The 16,221-nt window shown below is 38.3% G+C and overlaps 1 protein-coding gene across 1 annotated transcript; it reads right to left on the bottom strand.

Annotated features, from left to right (window-relative positions):
• Positions 1-5,093: 5,093 nt before the first annotated feature.
• On the bottom strand, positions 5,094-5,764 carry LOC130966634 (uncharacterized). Its single transcript, XM_057891451.1, has 2 exons — positions 5,669-5,764; positions 5,094-5,516 (listed from the first exon to the last, which is right to left on the bottom strand). The coding sequence occupies exons 1-2, from the start codon at positions 5,762-5,764 to the stop codon at positions 5,094-5,096; spliced, it is 519 nt and encodes a 172-aa protein (XP_057747434.1).
• Between the last annotated feature and the right edge of the window lie 10,457 nt (positions 5,765-16,221).

A 16,221-nucleotide genomic window follows, 5' to 3' on the forward strand; every position in this document is an offset into this window, starting at 1 on the left:
TTACCCCAGGTCACACAGAGCCTTGTTAAAGGTCATGGTGCCTATGGTACAGGGTATTAAGAATTTACCAGGATCTTGTCTCTTTTAAGGTAAAGTTTTTTGAATCCAAGTATCTAGTTCACTAATAAGCAGGGGGGTTCACCTTCCCAAGTCTCATTACCAAACAACTTGGCATTCAGCTTCATGATAGCTCCTAGATATTGAGCAACTTGCTCTCCAGTCACATCTTCATCCTCTTCTGAGGAAGAATAGTCTTCAGAGCTCATGAATGGCAGAAGGAGATTTAGTGGGATCTCTATGGTCTCTATATGAGCCTCAGTTCCCTTTGGGTCCTCAATAGGGAACTCCTTCTTGCTTGAAGGACGTCCCAAGAGGTCTTCCTCACTAGGATTTTCGTCCTTCTCCTCCCTTGTGCATTCGGCCATATTGATTACTTCAATGGCCTTGCAATCTCCTTTTGGATTTTCTTCTGTATTTCTTGGGAGAATACTGGGAGGAGTTTCAATGACTTTCTTACTCAGCTAGCCCACTTGTGCCTCCAGATTTCTAATGGAGGATCTTGTTTCACTCATGAAATTTAAAGTGGCTTTTGACAGATCAGAGACTAAGTTTGCTAAATTAGAGGGGCTCTGTTCAGAATTTTCTGTCTGTTGCTGAGAAGATGATGGAAAAGGCTTGTTATTACTGAGCCTATTTCTTCCACCATTGTTAAAGCCTTATTGAGGCTTTTATTGATCCTTCCATGAGAAATTTGGATGATTTCTCCATGATGAGTTATAGGTGTTTCCATAAGGTTCACCCATGTAATTAACCTCTGCCATTGCAGGGTTCTCAGGATCATAAGCTTCTTCAAAAGCTGCCTCTTTAGTACTGTTGGATGCAGTTTGCCATCCATTCAGACTTTGAGAGATCATGTTGACTTGCTGAGTCAACACTTTATTCTGAGCCAATATGGCATTCAGAGTATTAATTTTAAGAACTCCCTTCCTCTGAGGCGTCCCACTATTCACGGAATTCCTCTCAGAAGTGTACATGAATTGGTTATTTGCAACCATGTCAATAAGTTCTTGAGCCTCTTCAGGCGTTTTCTTTAGGTGAATAGATCCACCTGCAGAATGGTCCAATGACATCTTGGAAAATTCAGATAGACCATAATAGAATATATCTAATATGGTCCATTCTGAAAACATGTCAAAAGGACACTTTTTGGTCATTTGCTTGTATCTTTCCCAAGCTTCATAGAGGGATTCACCATCTTTTTTCTTGAAGGTCTGGACATCCACTCTAAGCTTGCTCAGCTTTTGAGGAGGAAAGAATTTATCCAAGAAGGCCGTGACCAGCTTATCCCAGGAGTCTAGGCTATCTTTAGGTTGTGAGTCCAACCATGTTCTAGCTCTGTCTCTTACAGCAAAAGGGAAAAGCATGAGTCTGTAGACTTCAGAATCTACTTCATTCGTCTTAACAGTCTCACAAATCTGCAAGAACTCAGTTAAAAACTGGTAAGGATCTTCAGATGGAAGTCCATAAAACTTGCAGTTCTGTTGCATTAAAGCAACTAGTTGAGGCTTAAGCTCAAAATTTTTAGCTCCAATGGCAGGAATAGAGATGCTTCTTCCATCAAATTTGGACTTTGGTTTTGTGAAGTCACCAAGCATTCTCCTTGCATTATTGTTGTTAGGTTCGGCTGCCATCTCCTTCTCTTGTTCGAAAATTTTAGAAAGGTTGCCTCTGGTTTGTAATTTAGCTTCTCTTAGTTTCCTCTTCAGAGTCCTTTCAGGTTCTGGATCAGCTTCAACAAGAGTGTCTTTTTCCTTGTTCCTGCTCATATAGGAAAGAAGAGAACAAGAAAAGAAAGAGGAATCCTCTATGTCACAGTAAAGAGGATCCTTGTTGTTAGTAGAAGAAGAAAGGGAAGAAGAGTGAAGAAGAATGGGTAAGGATAGAGGTAGTGATCTGAGATGAAAAGAGATGAAGAGAAGTGTTAGTAAATAAATAAATAAATAGAGAAAGGGGAGATAGAGAATTTCAAAAATAATTTTGAAAAAGTGGTTAGTGATTTTCGGAAATCAAAGATAAGATATAATTAAAATTTAAAACAATTAGTTAAAAAGAATTTTTGAAAAAGAGATGAGATATTTTTGAAAATTAGAGAAGGAAAAGTAGTTAGGTGGTTTTTGAAAAAGATAAGAAACAAACAAAAAGTCAAATAGTTAGTTGAAAAAGATATTAAAGTCAAATTTGAAAAAGATAAGAAGATAAGTTTAGATAAGATATTTTGAAATCAAAATTTGAAAAAGATAAAATTTTGAAAGAGATATGATAAAAAGATAAGATAAAAATATAAGATAAGATATATGATTAAAAAAATGAAAAAGATATTTTGAAAAAGATTTGATTTTAAAATTAAAATTAATTACTTGACTAACAAGAAACTAAAAGATAAGATTCTAGAATTTAAAGATTGAACCTTTCTTAACAAGAAAATAACAAACTTCAAATTTTTGAATCAATCACATTAATTGTTAGTGAATTTTCGAAAATTATGATAAAATTAAGAAAAAGATTTTGAAAAACATTTTAAAGAATATTTTTGAAAATTTTCGAAAAAAAAAAGATAAAATTGAAAAGATATGATTTTTGAAAAAGATTTTGAAAAGATAAGATTTTTAGAATTGAAAATTTGACTTGACTCATGAGAAACAACTAATTTTAAAAATTTTTGACTAAGTCAACTCAAATTTTCGAAAATTAGGAGAGAAATAAGGAAAAGATATTTTTTTATTTTTGAATTTTTAATGAGGAGAGAGAAAAATTAAAAACGTTATTTGTGTTTTTCTCTTTTCTTTATGGATCAAAACAAATAATGCATGCAAGAACACTATGAATGTTAAGATGAACACCAAGAACACTATGAAGATCATGATGAACATCAAGAACATAATTTTGAAAAATTTTTGATGCAAAGAAAACATGCAAGACACGAAACTTGAAATCTTTAATGCATGGACTCTAACAAACAAAAAATGCATATGAAAAACAACAAACAACACAAAACAAGAAAACATCAAGATCAAACAAGAAGACTTGTCAAGAACAACTTGAAGATCATGAAGAATACCATGAATGCATGAATTTTCGAAAAAAATAATGCATAAATTTTAAAAGCATACAATTGACACCAAACTTAAAAATTGACTCAAGACTCAAACAAGAAACACAAAATATTTTTAGTTTTTATGATTTTATGATTTTTTTGTATTTTTATTATTTTTTCAAAAATATTCTTTAGAAAAACGAAAATAAAGAAAAAATTTTCAAAAATTTTTGAAAGCTTTTTGAAAAGAAAATTACCTAATCTGAGCAACAAGACGAACCGTTAGTTGTCCAAACTCAAACAATCCCCGGCGATGGCGCCAAAAACTTGGTGGGCGAAATTGTGATTCATGCTTGAATTGTTCGAAATTAATTCCCCAGTAATGGCCCCAAAAACTTGGTGCTCAATACTATGGTCTAAATATAACCTTACAACCTCGCTCAACTAACCAGCAAGTGTACTGGGTCGTCCAAGTAATACCTTACGTGAGTAAGGGTCGATCCCACAGAGATTGTTGGTATGAAGCAAGCTATGGTCATCTTGTAAATCTCAGTCAGGCGGATAATAATTGATTAGTGGGTTTTTGAAAATATAAAGAGATAATTAATTTATTAATAAAGGATAGAGATACTTATGTAAACTCACTGGTAGGAATTTCAGATAAGTCCATGGAGATGCTGTGTTCCTTTTGAATCTCTGCTTTCCTGCTACTTTCATCCAATCCTTCTTACTCCTTTCCATGGCAAGCTGTATGTAGGGCATCACCGTTGTCAATGGCTACATTCCATCCTCTCAGTGAAAAAGATCCAAATGCTCTGTCACGGCACGGCTAATCATCTGTCGGTTCTCGATCATGTTGGAATAGAATCCCTTGATTCTTTTGCATTTGTCATCATGCCCAGCAATCGCGAGTTTGAAGCTCGTCACAGTCATTCAATCCCATAATCCTACTCAGAATACCACAGACAAGGTTTAGACTTTCCGGATTCTCATGAATGCCGCCATCAATCTAGCTTATACCACGAAGATTCTGATTAAGGAATCCAAGAGATATGCGCTCGGCCTAAGGTAGAACAGAAGTGGTTGTCAATCACGTGTGTTCATAGGTGAGAATGATGATGAGTGTCACGGATCATCACATTCATCAAGTTGAAGTGCAACGAATATCTTAGAACAGGAATAAATAGAATTGAATAGGAAATAGTAGTAATTGCATTAAAACTTGAGGTACAGCAGAGCTCCACACCCTTAATCTATGGTGTGTAGAAACTCTACCGTTGAAAATACATAAGTGAAAGGTTCAGGCATGGCCAAGAGGCCAGCCCCCAAAACGTGATCACAGGATCAAAAATACAATTCAGGATCCAGGATCATTAATATGATAGTAAAAAGTCCTATTTATACTAGACTAGCTACTATGGTTTACAGAAGTAAGTAATTGATGCAGAAATCCACTTCTAGGGCCCACTTGGTGTGTGCTTGGGCTGAGCTTGATCTATCCACGAGCTGAGGCTTATCTTGGAGTTGAACGCCAAGTTGTAACGTGTTTTGGGCGTTCAACTCTGGTTCGTGACGTGTTTCTGGCGTTTGACTCCAGAATGCAGCATGGAACTGGCGTTGAGCGCCAGTTTACGTTGTCAAATATCAAATAAAGTATGGACTATTATATATTGCTGGAAAGCTCTGTATGTCTACTTTCCAACGCCGGTTAAATCGTGCTATTTGGAGTTCTGTAGCTCCAGAAAATCCATTTCGAGTGCAGGGAGGTCAGATTCCAACAACATCAGCAGTCCTTTGTCAGCCTCCTATCAGAGTTTTGCTCAAGTCCCTCAATTTCAGCCAGAAATTACTTGAAATCACAGAAAAATACACAAACTCATAGTAAAGTCCAGAAATGTGAATTTAACATAAAAACTAATGAAAACATCCCTAAAAGTAGCTTGAACTTACTAAAAACTACCTAAAAACAATGCCAAAAAGCGTATAAATTATCCGCTCATCAGCGATCAATCTCGCCTCCAAGATAGTGCTTCAACCTCTGGCCATTCACTGTAAATTTTCTGTCAGAATTCTCTTCTTGTATTTCCACATGACCATATGGTAAAGCTCTGGTAACCACAAACGGTCCTGACCATCGGGATTTCAGCTTCCCAGAAAAGAATTTGAGCCTTGAATTATATAGAAGCACTCTTTGTCCTGGCTCAAAGACTCTGATGGCAATCTTCTTGTCATACAGTAGCTTAGTTATTTTCTTATAGAGCTTGGCATTCTCATAGGCTGAATATTTGAATTGATCAAGCTCATTTAGCTGAAGCATTCGCTTGATTCCTGCAGCTTCTGAATCAAGGTTGAGGTATCTGATTGCCCAGTAAGCTTTATGCTCCAGTTCAACTGGCAAGTGACAGGCTTTGCCATAGACCAACTAATAAGGGGACATGCCAATGAGAGTCTTGTACGATATCCGGTATGCCCAGAGAGCATCATCAAGCTTCCTAGACCAGTCCTTTCTTGAAGTACTGACGGTCTTCTCTAGAATCCTCTTAAGTTCCCTGTTGGAAACTTCAACCTATATACTTGTCTGAAGGTGATAGGGGGTCGCCACTTTATGACGGACTCCATATCTCTGCAGAAGAGAGTCCAGCTGTTGGTTGCAGAAATGGCTTCCTCCATCACTAATGAGTGTCCTTGGGACACCAAACCTGCTAAAGATGTATCTCTGAAGAAAGCTCATTACCACTTTGGCATCATTAGTGGGCAAAGCTACAGCTTTCACCCACTTGGACACATAGTCAACTGCCACTAGAATATAGTTGTTTGAATGTGAGGGTGGGAAAGGTCCCATGAAATCAATACCCCACACATCAAACAACTTAACCTCAAGAATCCCCTGCTGTGGCATTTCATGGTTGGCAGGGAGATTCATGGCTTTCTCACATCTGTCACAGTGCTTTACAAATGCTCTTGAGTCCCTGAAGAGAGTTGGTTAGTAAAACCCGCTCTAAAGGACCTTTGTAGCTGTCCTTTCACCACCAAAGTGGCCTCCATACTCAGAACCATGACAATGCCAAAGGATCTACTATTTTTCTTCATCTGGGACACACCTCCGGATGATCCCATCTGAACACCTTTTAAAAAGGTATGGTTCTTTCCAAATGTAATACTTTGCATCAGTGAGTAGCTTCTTCACCTGTTGCCTACTATAATCCCTTGGGATGAAATTCATGGCCTTATAATTTGCAATCTCTGCAAATCATGATGCCTATTGAATGAGGAACAATTGCTCATCCAGGAACGTCTCAGTCACAGTTGTGGGTGGTTGTACTCCTGCTTCAGGCTCAATTCTGGAGAGATGGTCAGCTACTTGATTCTCTGACCCTTTCCTGTCCTTTATCTCAATATCAAACTCCTGAAGGAGCAACACCCATCTGATTAATCTTGGTTTAGAATCCTATTTGATTAGAAGGTACTTCAAAGCAGCATGATCGGTATAAATAATAACCTTAGAACCAAGTAAATAGGACCTAAACTTATCAACATCATACACAACAACTAATAATTCCCTTTCTGTAGTTATGTAATTCTTTTGGACATCATTTAACACACGACTGGCATAGTAAATGACATGTACAAGCTTACCATGCCTCTGTCCTAAAACAGCTCCTATAGCAAAATCACTAGCATCACACATTAATTCAAATGGTAGATCCCAGTCAGGGGGAGCTATAATGGGAGCAAAGGTAAGGTTTGCTTTCATAGTTTCAAAAGCATGCAAACAATCAGAGTCAAAGACAAAAGGAACATCAGCAACCAAGAGGTTTCTTAGAGGTTTAGCAATTTTAGAAAAATCCTTTATAAATCTTCTATAAAATCCTGCATGACCTAAGAAACTCTTGATTGCCTTAACATTAGTTGGTGGTGGTAATTTTTCAATTACCTCCACTTTTGCTTTATCAACCTCAATTCCCTTACTTGAAATCCGGTGTCTGATGCATTCACATATTTGCTATTTTAACTAGTTAGTTTAGTTAGCTTTAGTTCAATTTCGTTCATTATTACTAAAATAAACAAGCAATTTTGTGAGTTTTTCTCCATACATCCATGAACCAAGAACTAAGTGAAATTTGGCCAAATTCATGCAAATAATTCAAGAAGCTTATAAATGCATTAGTATGAATGAATCTCTTGAAATTGGGTGCATAGAATATCAATACATTGAGGAAGTTTCTTTGGTTTATGTTAGGTGATGAAGCAAGAAGGCTTGAGAACATTTCAAGCTTTGTAAGGAAGCAGAGGACTTGCACGTTGCTAACTTGGGTTACTACTGGCGTGTTTGGCAACAACTCAAGGCAGCAAGCATGGAGCCATGAGGAAGGGTGGCACGTTGCCAACTCCAAGAACAAGGGCGAGTTCCATAACAACGCCAGGAGCACTCATAGGAAGAGGCATGCACGTTGCCAATGCCAAGTTCTATAGGCGTGTTTAGTGACAATGTAGCAAGCAACCTTGGAGAGCAATTCCAAAGCTTCGAGCACGTTGCCAACCTAGAAGATGAGGGGGCGTGTTTGAGGACAACGTAGGCAAGCAACACAGCAAGAAAGCTTGGTTCAGGAAGGAGATAGCCCTGGATGATAGCTCGAGCACGTTGCCAACATTGAGTTCCGAAGGCGTGTTCAATGACAACGCTAGGAAGCTTGACAAGGAGGATAAAGTTAGCACGTTGCTAACTTGGAGTTATAAGGGCGTGTTCATCAACAACGCCAGCAGCTAGGAAACCTTGGAATGAAGCAACCCACGTTGGCAACTTGGAAATACAAAGGAGTGTTTGCCAAAAACGCTGGTGAGCTGGACAGCCTGACCTTACCTCCTTCAATGGAGTATATCTTGAGCTACAAAGCTCCAAATGAGGTGATTCCAACGGCATTTGAAAGTAGACATCCAGAGCTTTCCAACCATACATCATAGTATGGGATTGGCATTCATTTGAAGCTTCAAAAGATGGCTTCATTTAGAGCTTCAGAATCTGAGCACGTTGGCAACGTTGGAAACAAGGGCATTTTCACCAAATAACCATTTTCTTATTTTTTACGTATCAGTGTCCAAGAACAATACCTTCTGTAACCATAAAATGACATTTTTCCCAATTTAAAACAAGGTTTGATTCTTGACATCATTTCAAGACAAGAGATAAATGCTTAAGGCAGGATTCAAAAGAATTACTGAAGAGAGGAACTTTTGTGTGGTCTAGAATTCAGAATAAATTCCCGTTGCAAGTATAGCTTCTAAACCAACAAGAGTCTTTTCTTACAAACGTTTTGGTTGTCACAAATAACAAACCTCTTTAAAATTGATAACCGAGTATTTAAACCTCGGGTCGTCTTCTCAAGGAATTACAGGGAAGTATGATTTATTATTAGTTATGAAAAAGTATATTTTTGGGGTTTTGAAAAGGGTTGAACAGGTAATGTAAAATAACAAGTCGTTAAAATAATAACTAATAAAGCTTTTGGCAAGGTATGAGAACTGAAGGTCCTATCCCGGTTATCCTTATCAATTGTGATGAGAATTGGATTTTTCTCCCACTAAGTCAACTTCTAACTATAAAGGTAAGTCAAGTGGATGAATTAATTTTGATTCCTCAGGTCCTAGTCTTTCCTTGGGAAAGGCTAGAGTTATTGGAACTCGAATTAATTCTTGAAGAATTCCAATTTTCAGTCAACAATAAGTTTGATAGCTCAAGAGTTACCAATTAATCAACCAAAGCCAAAAGGGAAGAAAATCTACTCGAATGAAAATAAATTGGATAAAGCTAAAGCATCCATAACATATAAGTCTGAAATATCTCAATTTATATTAAATAAAGAATATCCTAACATGAATGGCTCATAAGCCAAATAGGCAACATATGTAATACAAGCATTAAATTATCTGAGAGTAAAAGAGAAAATAAATAAGAAAGGAACATTGAACCTGATATGAAGATGAAATAATCCTGAAGTGAAAAGAAATCCTAATCCTAAAACCTAAGAGAGAGGAGAGAACCTCTCTCTCTCTAAAAACTACATCTAAAACCTAAAATTGAATTATGAAAGCCTCCCTTGAGTCTCTGCATGTTCCCTAACATTAATCTGTGTTTCTGGGCCGAAAACTGGGTTGAAATGCGGCCCAGAATCTCTGCCAATGACTTTTGTAATTCTGCAGATCGCGCACGTCACGCGTCCGCGTCGTCCACGCGATCGCGTCACTTAGCATTTTTCGTACCACGCGTGCGCGTCGTCCATGCATTCGCGTCATTCGTGCAGCTTCCAATCCGTGCGGTCGCGTCAGGCACGCGAACGCATCACTCTGATTTCTTCCATTTCACGCGGTCGCGTGAGCCATGCGACCGCGTGACTTCTCGCTGGTCATCTCCTCAATTCCTTGTGTTCCTTCCATTTTTGCACGCTTCTTCTTCATTCTCTAAGCCATTCCTGCCCTATGAAGCCTGAAACTCTTAACACACAGATCAAGGCATCGAATGGTAATAAGAGAGGATTAAGATTAGCTAAATTAAGACCAAAGAAGCATGTTTTCAATCATAGAACTAAACTAGGAAGGAATTGTAAAATCATACAAATCATATGAATAAGTGGGTGAAAAGCTTGATAAAACCACTCAATTAAATACAATATAAACCATAAAATATTGGTTTATCAACGTCCCCATACTTAAACATTAGCATGTCCTCATGCTAAACTCAAGGAGACTAAATAAATGAGTAGAAAAAGGCAAGACTCATGCAATGCAACGTATGAATGTGAATGCAACTACATGCTAAAAATGATTCTACCTACTTGGTGAAAAAATAAATAAATCTTTCAAGAATAAATATGAACTGGATTTCACTAATTCAAATCACAAAATACAATACAAATAACTTGAAAGAAGAAGATAGCTCATGAAAGCAGGGAACATAGAATTGAGCGCTGAGCCCTTACTGGTAGTGTATATCACTCTAACTCTCAAGTGTCTTGGGTCAATTCTTTTAATTCTCTACTAATCTTGCTTTCTATAGCTTGCTCTTCATCTAACAATCAACAAAAATTTAATGCACCAATACACAAATCAATAGGTCTTTTAAGGGTTGTAATGGGGTTAGGGTCATGGTAGGATTGTATTTGGCCAAGTGGACTAAAATCTGAATCCTTAATTAACATAAACTTTTTCCACCTAACTTAAGACAATCCATATAATCACAATACAAGATCTAACTTCCCATTAACTGTGTTTTCCACATATTCATGCATCCTAAATTTGAGTTCAGTACATATGCATTGATACCAACACTTACTTTGGGCATTTTGTCCCCTTTTATTATTTGTTTTTTTTTCTTTTATTTTTCTCAATGCATATGATTAAAGTATTGAATGCAATAATATGTGCTCAACTATTATTTTGCATATTTTCACTAAAATATACAATACCTAATTATTCAAACCAAATATTTTCAAATCCAACTTCCCCACACTTAAATCGTAAGCACTTTTACTAGTCTAAGCTAACTAAGGATTCAAATTAAGGATATTATTGTTTTCCGCTTAGAGTTAGTAATGAGCTAAAGTAAAGAACAAATGGGTAAAATAGGGTCAAATTGGTTTGCAAAGGATAATGGAAGGGTAAGGCCATATGGGTATGTAAGCTTAGTGAAACAAGGCCTCAATCATATAAGTGCATGCATACATCAAATAGTGGAAATATAGAATTAAGCAAGACAAATATCACAATTATAGAGAGAAAAAACACACAAAAAAAAATAAAATATATTGGTTGATAAAATGCAACCAATCAAATAGGCTCAAAATCTCACTGATTTTGTGTGTTCGAGCTCTAAACTATGTTCCAAAATAATATTTCTTCATACAAGTTTTTCAAAAAGTTTTATTCAAATTAGTGAAATACTATAAAAGGTTTCTTGAAAAAGAAAATATTACTTCAACCAAGTGGTAAAATATGCACAAAATAAAACAGACATGCAATCAAACATGCAAATACAACAATAAAAAACAAAAATTGGTGTTGAGAAGGGACTAACTAACCCGTGGAGATCGGTATCGACCTCCCCACACTTAAAGATTGCACCGTCCTCGGTGCATGCAAAGATGTGCAGGTGACGGGGGATGTGGTTCCTCAGCTATTGCTCGTTGTAGAGGCGTTCTCTTTACCCGTTCTGGTGGCCAGCCTGAAAAAGGGAGAAGAGAAAAGGACATGAAGTCAAAGGGATAGAGCAAAGAGGAGGGTGGTACGAGTGATAATCATGCCAAGTAAGGAGAATAGTGAATGAAAGCCATGGTCGCGATTCCATGTGATCAGTTCATCAATGGAAATATAGCAAGGCATGGGGAGTATTGGTTGCAAGATGTTTATTAGCTTGCCGGTAAGGGCATGAGTAGCATAGATCAAGCATCAAAGATTAAAAATGTATTATTACTCGTAACAAACCGACAATCACATTTGTATTGACAATTATAATTAAAAATAAAATGTGGAAAGGGTTTTGTGAAAAACATGCATTAGAGTAGTAGGATAACATAAAAGTAGTGCATGATGCCATACGGGCTTTTTCACAAACACATAGCATGCATGGTAAATAAGTTTTTGAAAGTATCCAGTCGAACATGCAAGCAACCTTTTTAAAAAAATTATATAATTGTCAAACAAATCTTTGAATAATCCACAAGTAAAATAAATAAATTTCTAACACCAATGAAAATAATGCAATGAATGAAACTATGCAAATAAATTAAATGGAAGTGAAGAGGGATGAGAAGAAGAAAGTAAGAAAAGGAAGAAGAAAGAAGAAAAGAAATAATAAGGGAAGAAAAGAATTAGATATAGGGAAGAAAAGATAAGATATTTGGCTGCTCTGGATAAGTTGTGCGGCGCAAGCGACGCGGAGGCGTGGGGGACGCGGTCGCGTGACTTGCGCTTAATTTAATCGACGCGGTCGCGTTGGTCACGCGAACGCGTGATGCATTTTACGTTACTGGCGCGAGGGCAGCCTCGCGTTCGCACAACTCTCTGTTCAAAATTCATTATTGCCAAATTCCAGGGTGACGCGGTCGCGTGGTCGACTCGATCGCGTGAGTGGCCATTATAGGGATCTGACTTGGACGCGTCAGCCATGCATCCGCGTGGTAAGGCTTGTGCTTCTAGCACGAGTCCAGCCACGATCCAGCTCAACTTTCGGCCATACACCCTTTTTACGTTGATTTACAGGGCACGCATTCGCGTAGGTGACGCGGACGCATGGGAGGCATTTTTCCCACATGACGTGGATGCGTCAGCGATGCGATCGCGTGGCTCAAATTTGTGCCAAAGGCACGCCTCCAGCCACGCTCTCGTGTGACTCTCTGTTCACTTTTCGTTTCTCCCTAAAGCACCTGCGATGCGGACGTGTCAGCGACGCTGTCGCGTCGCGTGCGATTTTTTTTAATGCAGTATGCAGAATGCAATGCTTAATATGAATGCTATGCAAGTATGCATGATTCCAGGTTCAATCAAAAACTCAAAAACAAACAAAACAGACTAGAATTAAAACTGAAAAGGGAACGATCATACCATGGTGGGTTGTCTCCACCTAGCACTTTTAGTTAAAGTCCTTAAGTTGGACATTTGGCGAGCTCCTTGTCATGGTGGCTTATGCTTGAACTCATCTTGAAACTTCCACCAATGCTTGGTCTTCCAATAAGCTCTATCCATACTAAGTAAATTCCTCAAGCTTTGATGGAGTTCTTCACAAGCCTTGAGCTCCCAAAATTGATCCTCATATATTCATGGATCCCAAATCTTGTTTCTACACCCATCTTCAAGTTGATTCTCATGATTCCATCCGGGTGGCAAGCAGTCTGAATTCTCACTAAAGCGGCCAAACAACTTCTTAGACCCATTCAGTTGAGCTGTACACCAACCTTTGCATTTAAACTTAAAGCTTCCAACCATAATGAACCTTGCAGGACAATTCTTACCACTGACCATCTTCCGCTTACTCTTAATGCCAAAAAGAGCTCTAAGCTGACCATCCATCTCTAGTAGCCCATATTCAAGTGGGAAAGTAAAGGATAAGGATAGGAATTTTACCCACTTGAATGTTGTGTTGGAAGGTAATGGTCTTGGGAGAGATATTTCTAATGAATTTGCAAGCTCCACTCCCTTGTGCTCTTCTCTGACAACTTCCACCTCTTTGTAAGCTTCTTTAATTTCAACCTCTTTCTCTTGGTGTCTTTCTTCTAATTCAATCTCTTCTTCATTATTTACCAAGGGCATGGGAGGTTGTGCTTCTTCTTCTTTAAACTCCATATCAAGTCCAATGGAAGAGGATTCAAATGTAGATAAGAATTCATCAATGATTGAATCCATCTCTTGATCATCCCCTTCAAAGTCTTCAACCATGAGATGCCTTGGAGGTTGTACACCCTCCTCAACATCAGTTTCAAACATCTTTGAAGGAGGCTCTATAACTTGACTTTCCCATGGAGGTTCAGCATCTCCTAAGTCTTCAATCACTGCCTCCTCTTTTTCTTCAATAATTCCGGCTTCCTCCACTTGTTCCAATACTAAATCGTGCTGCTTACTATCCACCGGAGTGCCTAACTTCTCTTTCCTGCTACGTTCTTCAGTAGATTCTCCACATGAAGCCATGGGGGTTCCTTGAATGTCCGAACATTGGAAAGGCAATCGATTTATTGCTTGATCCAGGTGTTTAAGTATGAAATCGTATTCATCCTTGATGATTTCCTATTCAACTATTTCTTCACCTTCAAGTACAAAATCCTCCTTGTTATCGTCCTCCACTAGTTCTTCAACCATGCCTTCAACTTCAAAGGTCTCTACTACCTTCACCTTTAGTGCCTCCTCTAGCTCCTTATGAAGTATGGATTCGCGAAGATGATCCTCTCTCTCTTGTTCCATGTCAATAGTATCAGTGGGATCATGTTGCTCTTGGATTGATGGATGTTGGTGTTCTTCCATGGATGGTGGTGATGGGATGGGTGGATCATTATGTGGTTGAGAGAGAAGTGCATTGGAGCTTGAGGGTTGAATATTGGGGGTATTTGGTGGTCCGATTTGGGCGGCGAGAGCTTGTATAGCAGAGTTTAGATCAGCAAATGCTTTCTCCATGGAGGTTTGGGGTGGATAGGAGGGTTCATTTGTTGGGAGAAAGGGTTCATGGTAGGAAGGTGGTTTATCTTGATAATGATAAGGAGATGGTGTATATTGAGGTGGTGGTTCTGGGTATGGTTCATATGGTGGTTGGTGTGGTGAATAAGGATTGGGGTCATATGGAGGTGAATGGTGGAAAGGGGCTTGTGAGTGTGGTGGTTCATAGTTATGTTGTGAGGATGGTCTCTGAGCATACGGTGGGGCTTGTTGGTAGCTACTAGGCGGTCCACCATATCTATCAGCTTGGTATGTATTGTAGAATGGTCTTTGTCTGTGATATCTAGGAGGGTGTTGTTGCCTAAAGGGTTGATCAGATCCTCTTGGTTCCGTCCATCTTTGATTGCTTTGACCTTGATGCATATTCCTGTTATAGCTTTCTCTTCCTGCAACATAGTTGTAACCAGACTCATAGCCAAAGGGGTGAGAGTTCATAGTAGTAGGAGAAAATAAAAACAAAAACTAACAAAAAGAAAATATTTTGAAAAAGATTTGATTTTTTTTTAAAAAATATTTACAATAACCAATAATAAGGCACACGTTTGCAATTCCCCGGCAACGGCGCCATTTTGAAGAGAGGAACTTTTGTGTGGTCTAGAATTCAGAATAAATTCCCGTTGCAAGTATAGCTTCTAAACCAACAAGAGTCCTTTCTTACAAACGTTTTGGTTGTCACAAATAACAAACCCCTTTAAAATTGATAACCGAGTATTTAAACCTCGGGTCGTCTTCTCAAGGAATTACAGGGAAGTATGATTTATTATTGGTTATGGAAAAGTATATTTTTGGGGTTTTGAAAAGGGTTGAACAGGTAATGTAAAATAACAAGTCGTTAAAATAATAACTAATAAAGCTTTTGGCAAGGTATGAGAACTGGAGGTCCTATTCCGGTTATCCTTATCAATTGTGATGAGAATTGGATTTTTCTCCCACTAAGTCAACTTCTAACTATGAAGGTAAGTCAAGTGGATGAATTAATTTTGATTCCTCAGGTCCTAGTCTTTCCTTGGGAAAGGCTAGAGTTATTGGAACTCGAATTAATTCTTGAAGAATTCCAATTTTCAGTTAACAATGAGTTTGATAACTCAAGAGTTACCAATTAATCAACCAAAGTCAAAAGGGAAGAAAATCTACTCGAATGAAAATAAATTGGATAAAGCTAAAGCATCCATAACATATAAGTCTGAAATACCTCAATTTATATTAAATAAAGAAAATCCTAACATGAATGGCTCATAAGCCAAATAGGCAACATATGTAATACAAGCATTAAATTATCTGAGAGTAAAAGAGAAAATAAATAAGAAAGGAACATTGAACCTGATATGAAGATGAAATAATCCTGAAGTGAAAAGAAATCCTAATCCTAAAACCTAAGAGAGAGGAGAGAACCTCTCTCTCTAAAAACTACATCTAAAACCTAAAATTGAATTATGAATGCCTCCCTTGAGTCTCTGCATGTTCCCTGACTTTAATCTGTATTTCTGGGCCAAAAACTGGGTTGAAATGCGGCCCAGAATCGCTGCCAGCGACTTTTGTAATTCTGCAGATCGCGCACGTCGCGCGTCCGCGTCGTCCACACGATCGCGTCACTTAGCGTTTTTCGTACCACGCGTGCACGTCGTCCATGCATTCGCGTCGTTCGTGCAGCTTCCAATCCGTGCGGTCGCGTCAGGCACGCGAACGCGTCACTCTGATTTCTTCCATTTCGCGCGGTCGCATGAGCCATGCGACCGCGTGACTTCTTGCTGGTCATCTCCTCAATTTCTTGTGTTCCTTCCATTTTTGCACGCTTCTTCTTCATTCTCTAAGCCATTCCTGCCCTATGAAGCCTGAAACACTTAACACACAGATCAAGGCATCGAATGGTAATAAGAGAGGATTAAGATTAGCTAAATTAAGACCAAAGAAGCATGTTTTCAATCATAGAACTA

This window comes from Arachis stenosperma, chromosome 3 (genome assembly GCF_014773155.1).
Source record: "Arachis stenosperma cultivar V10309 chromosome 3, arast.V10309.gnm1.PFL2, whole genome shotgun sequence".
NCBI classification, from domain to species: domain Eukaryota; kingdom Viridiplantae; phylum Streptophyta; class Magnoliopsida; order Fabales; family Fabaceae; genus Arachis; species Arachis stenosperma.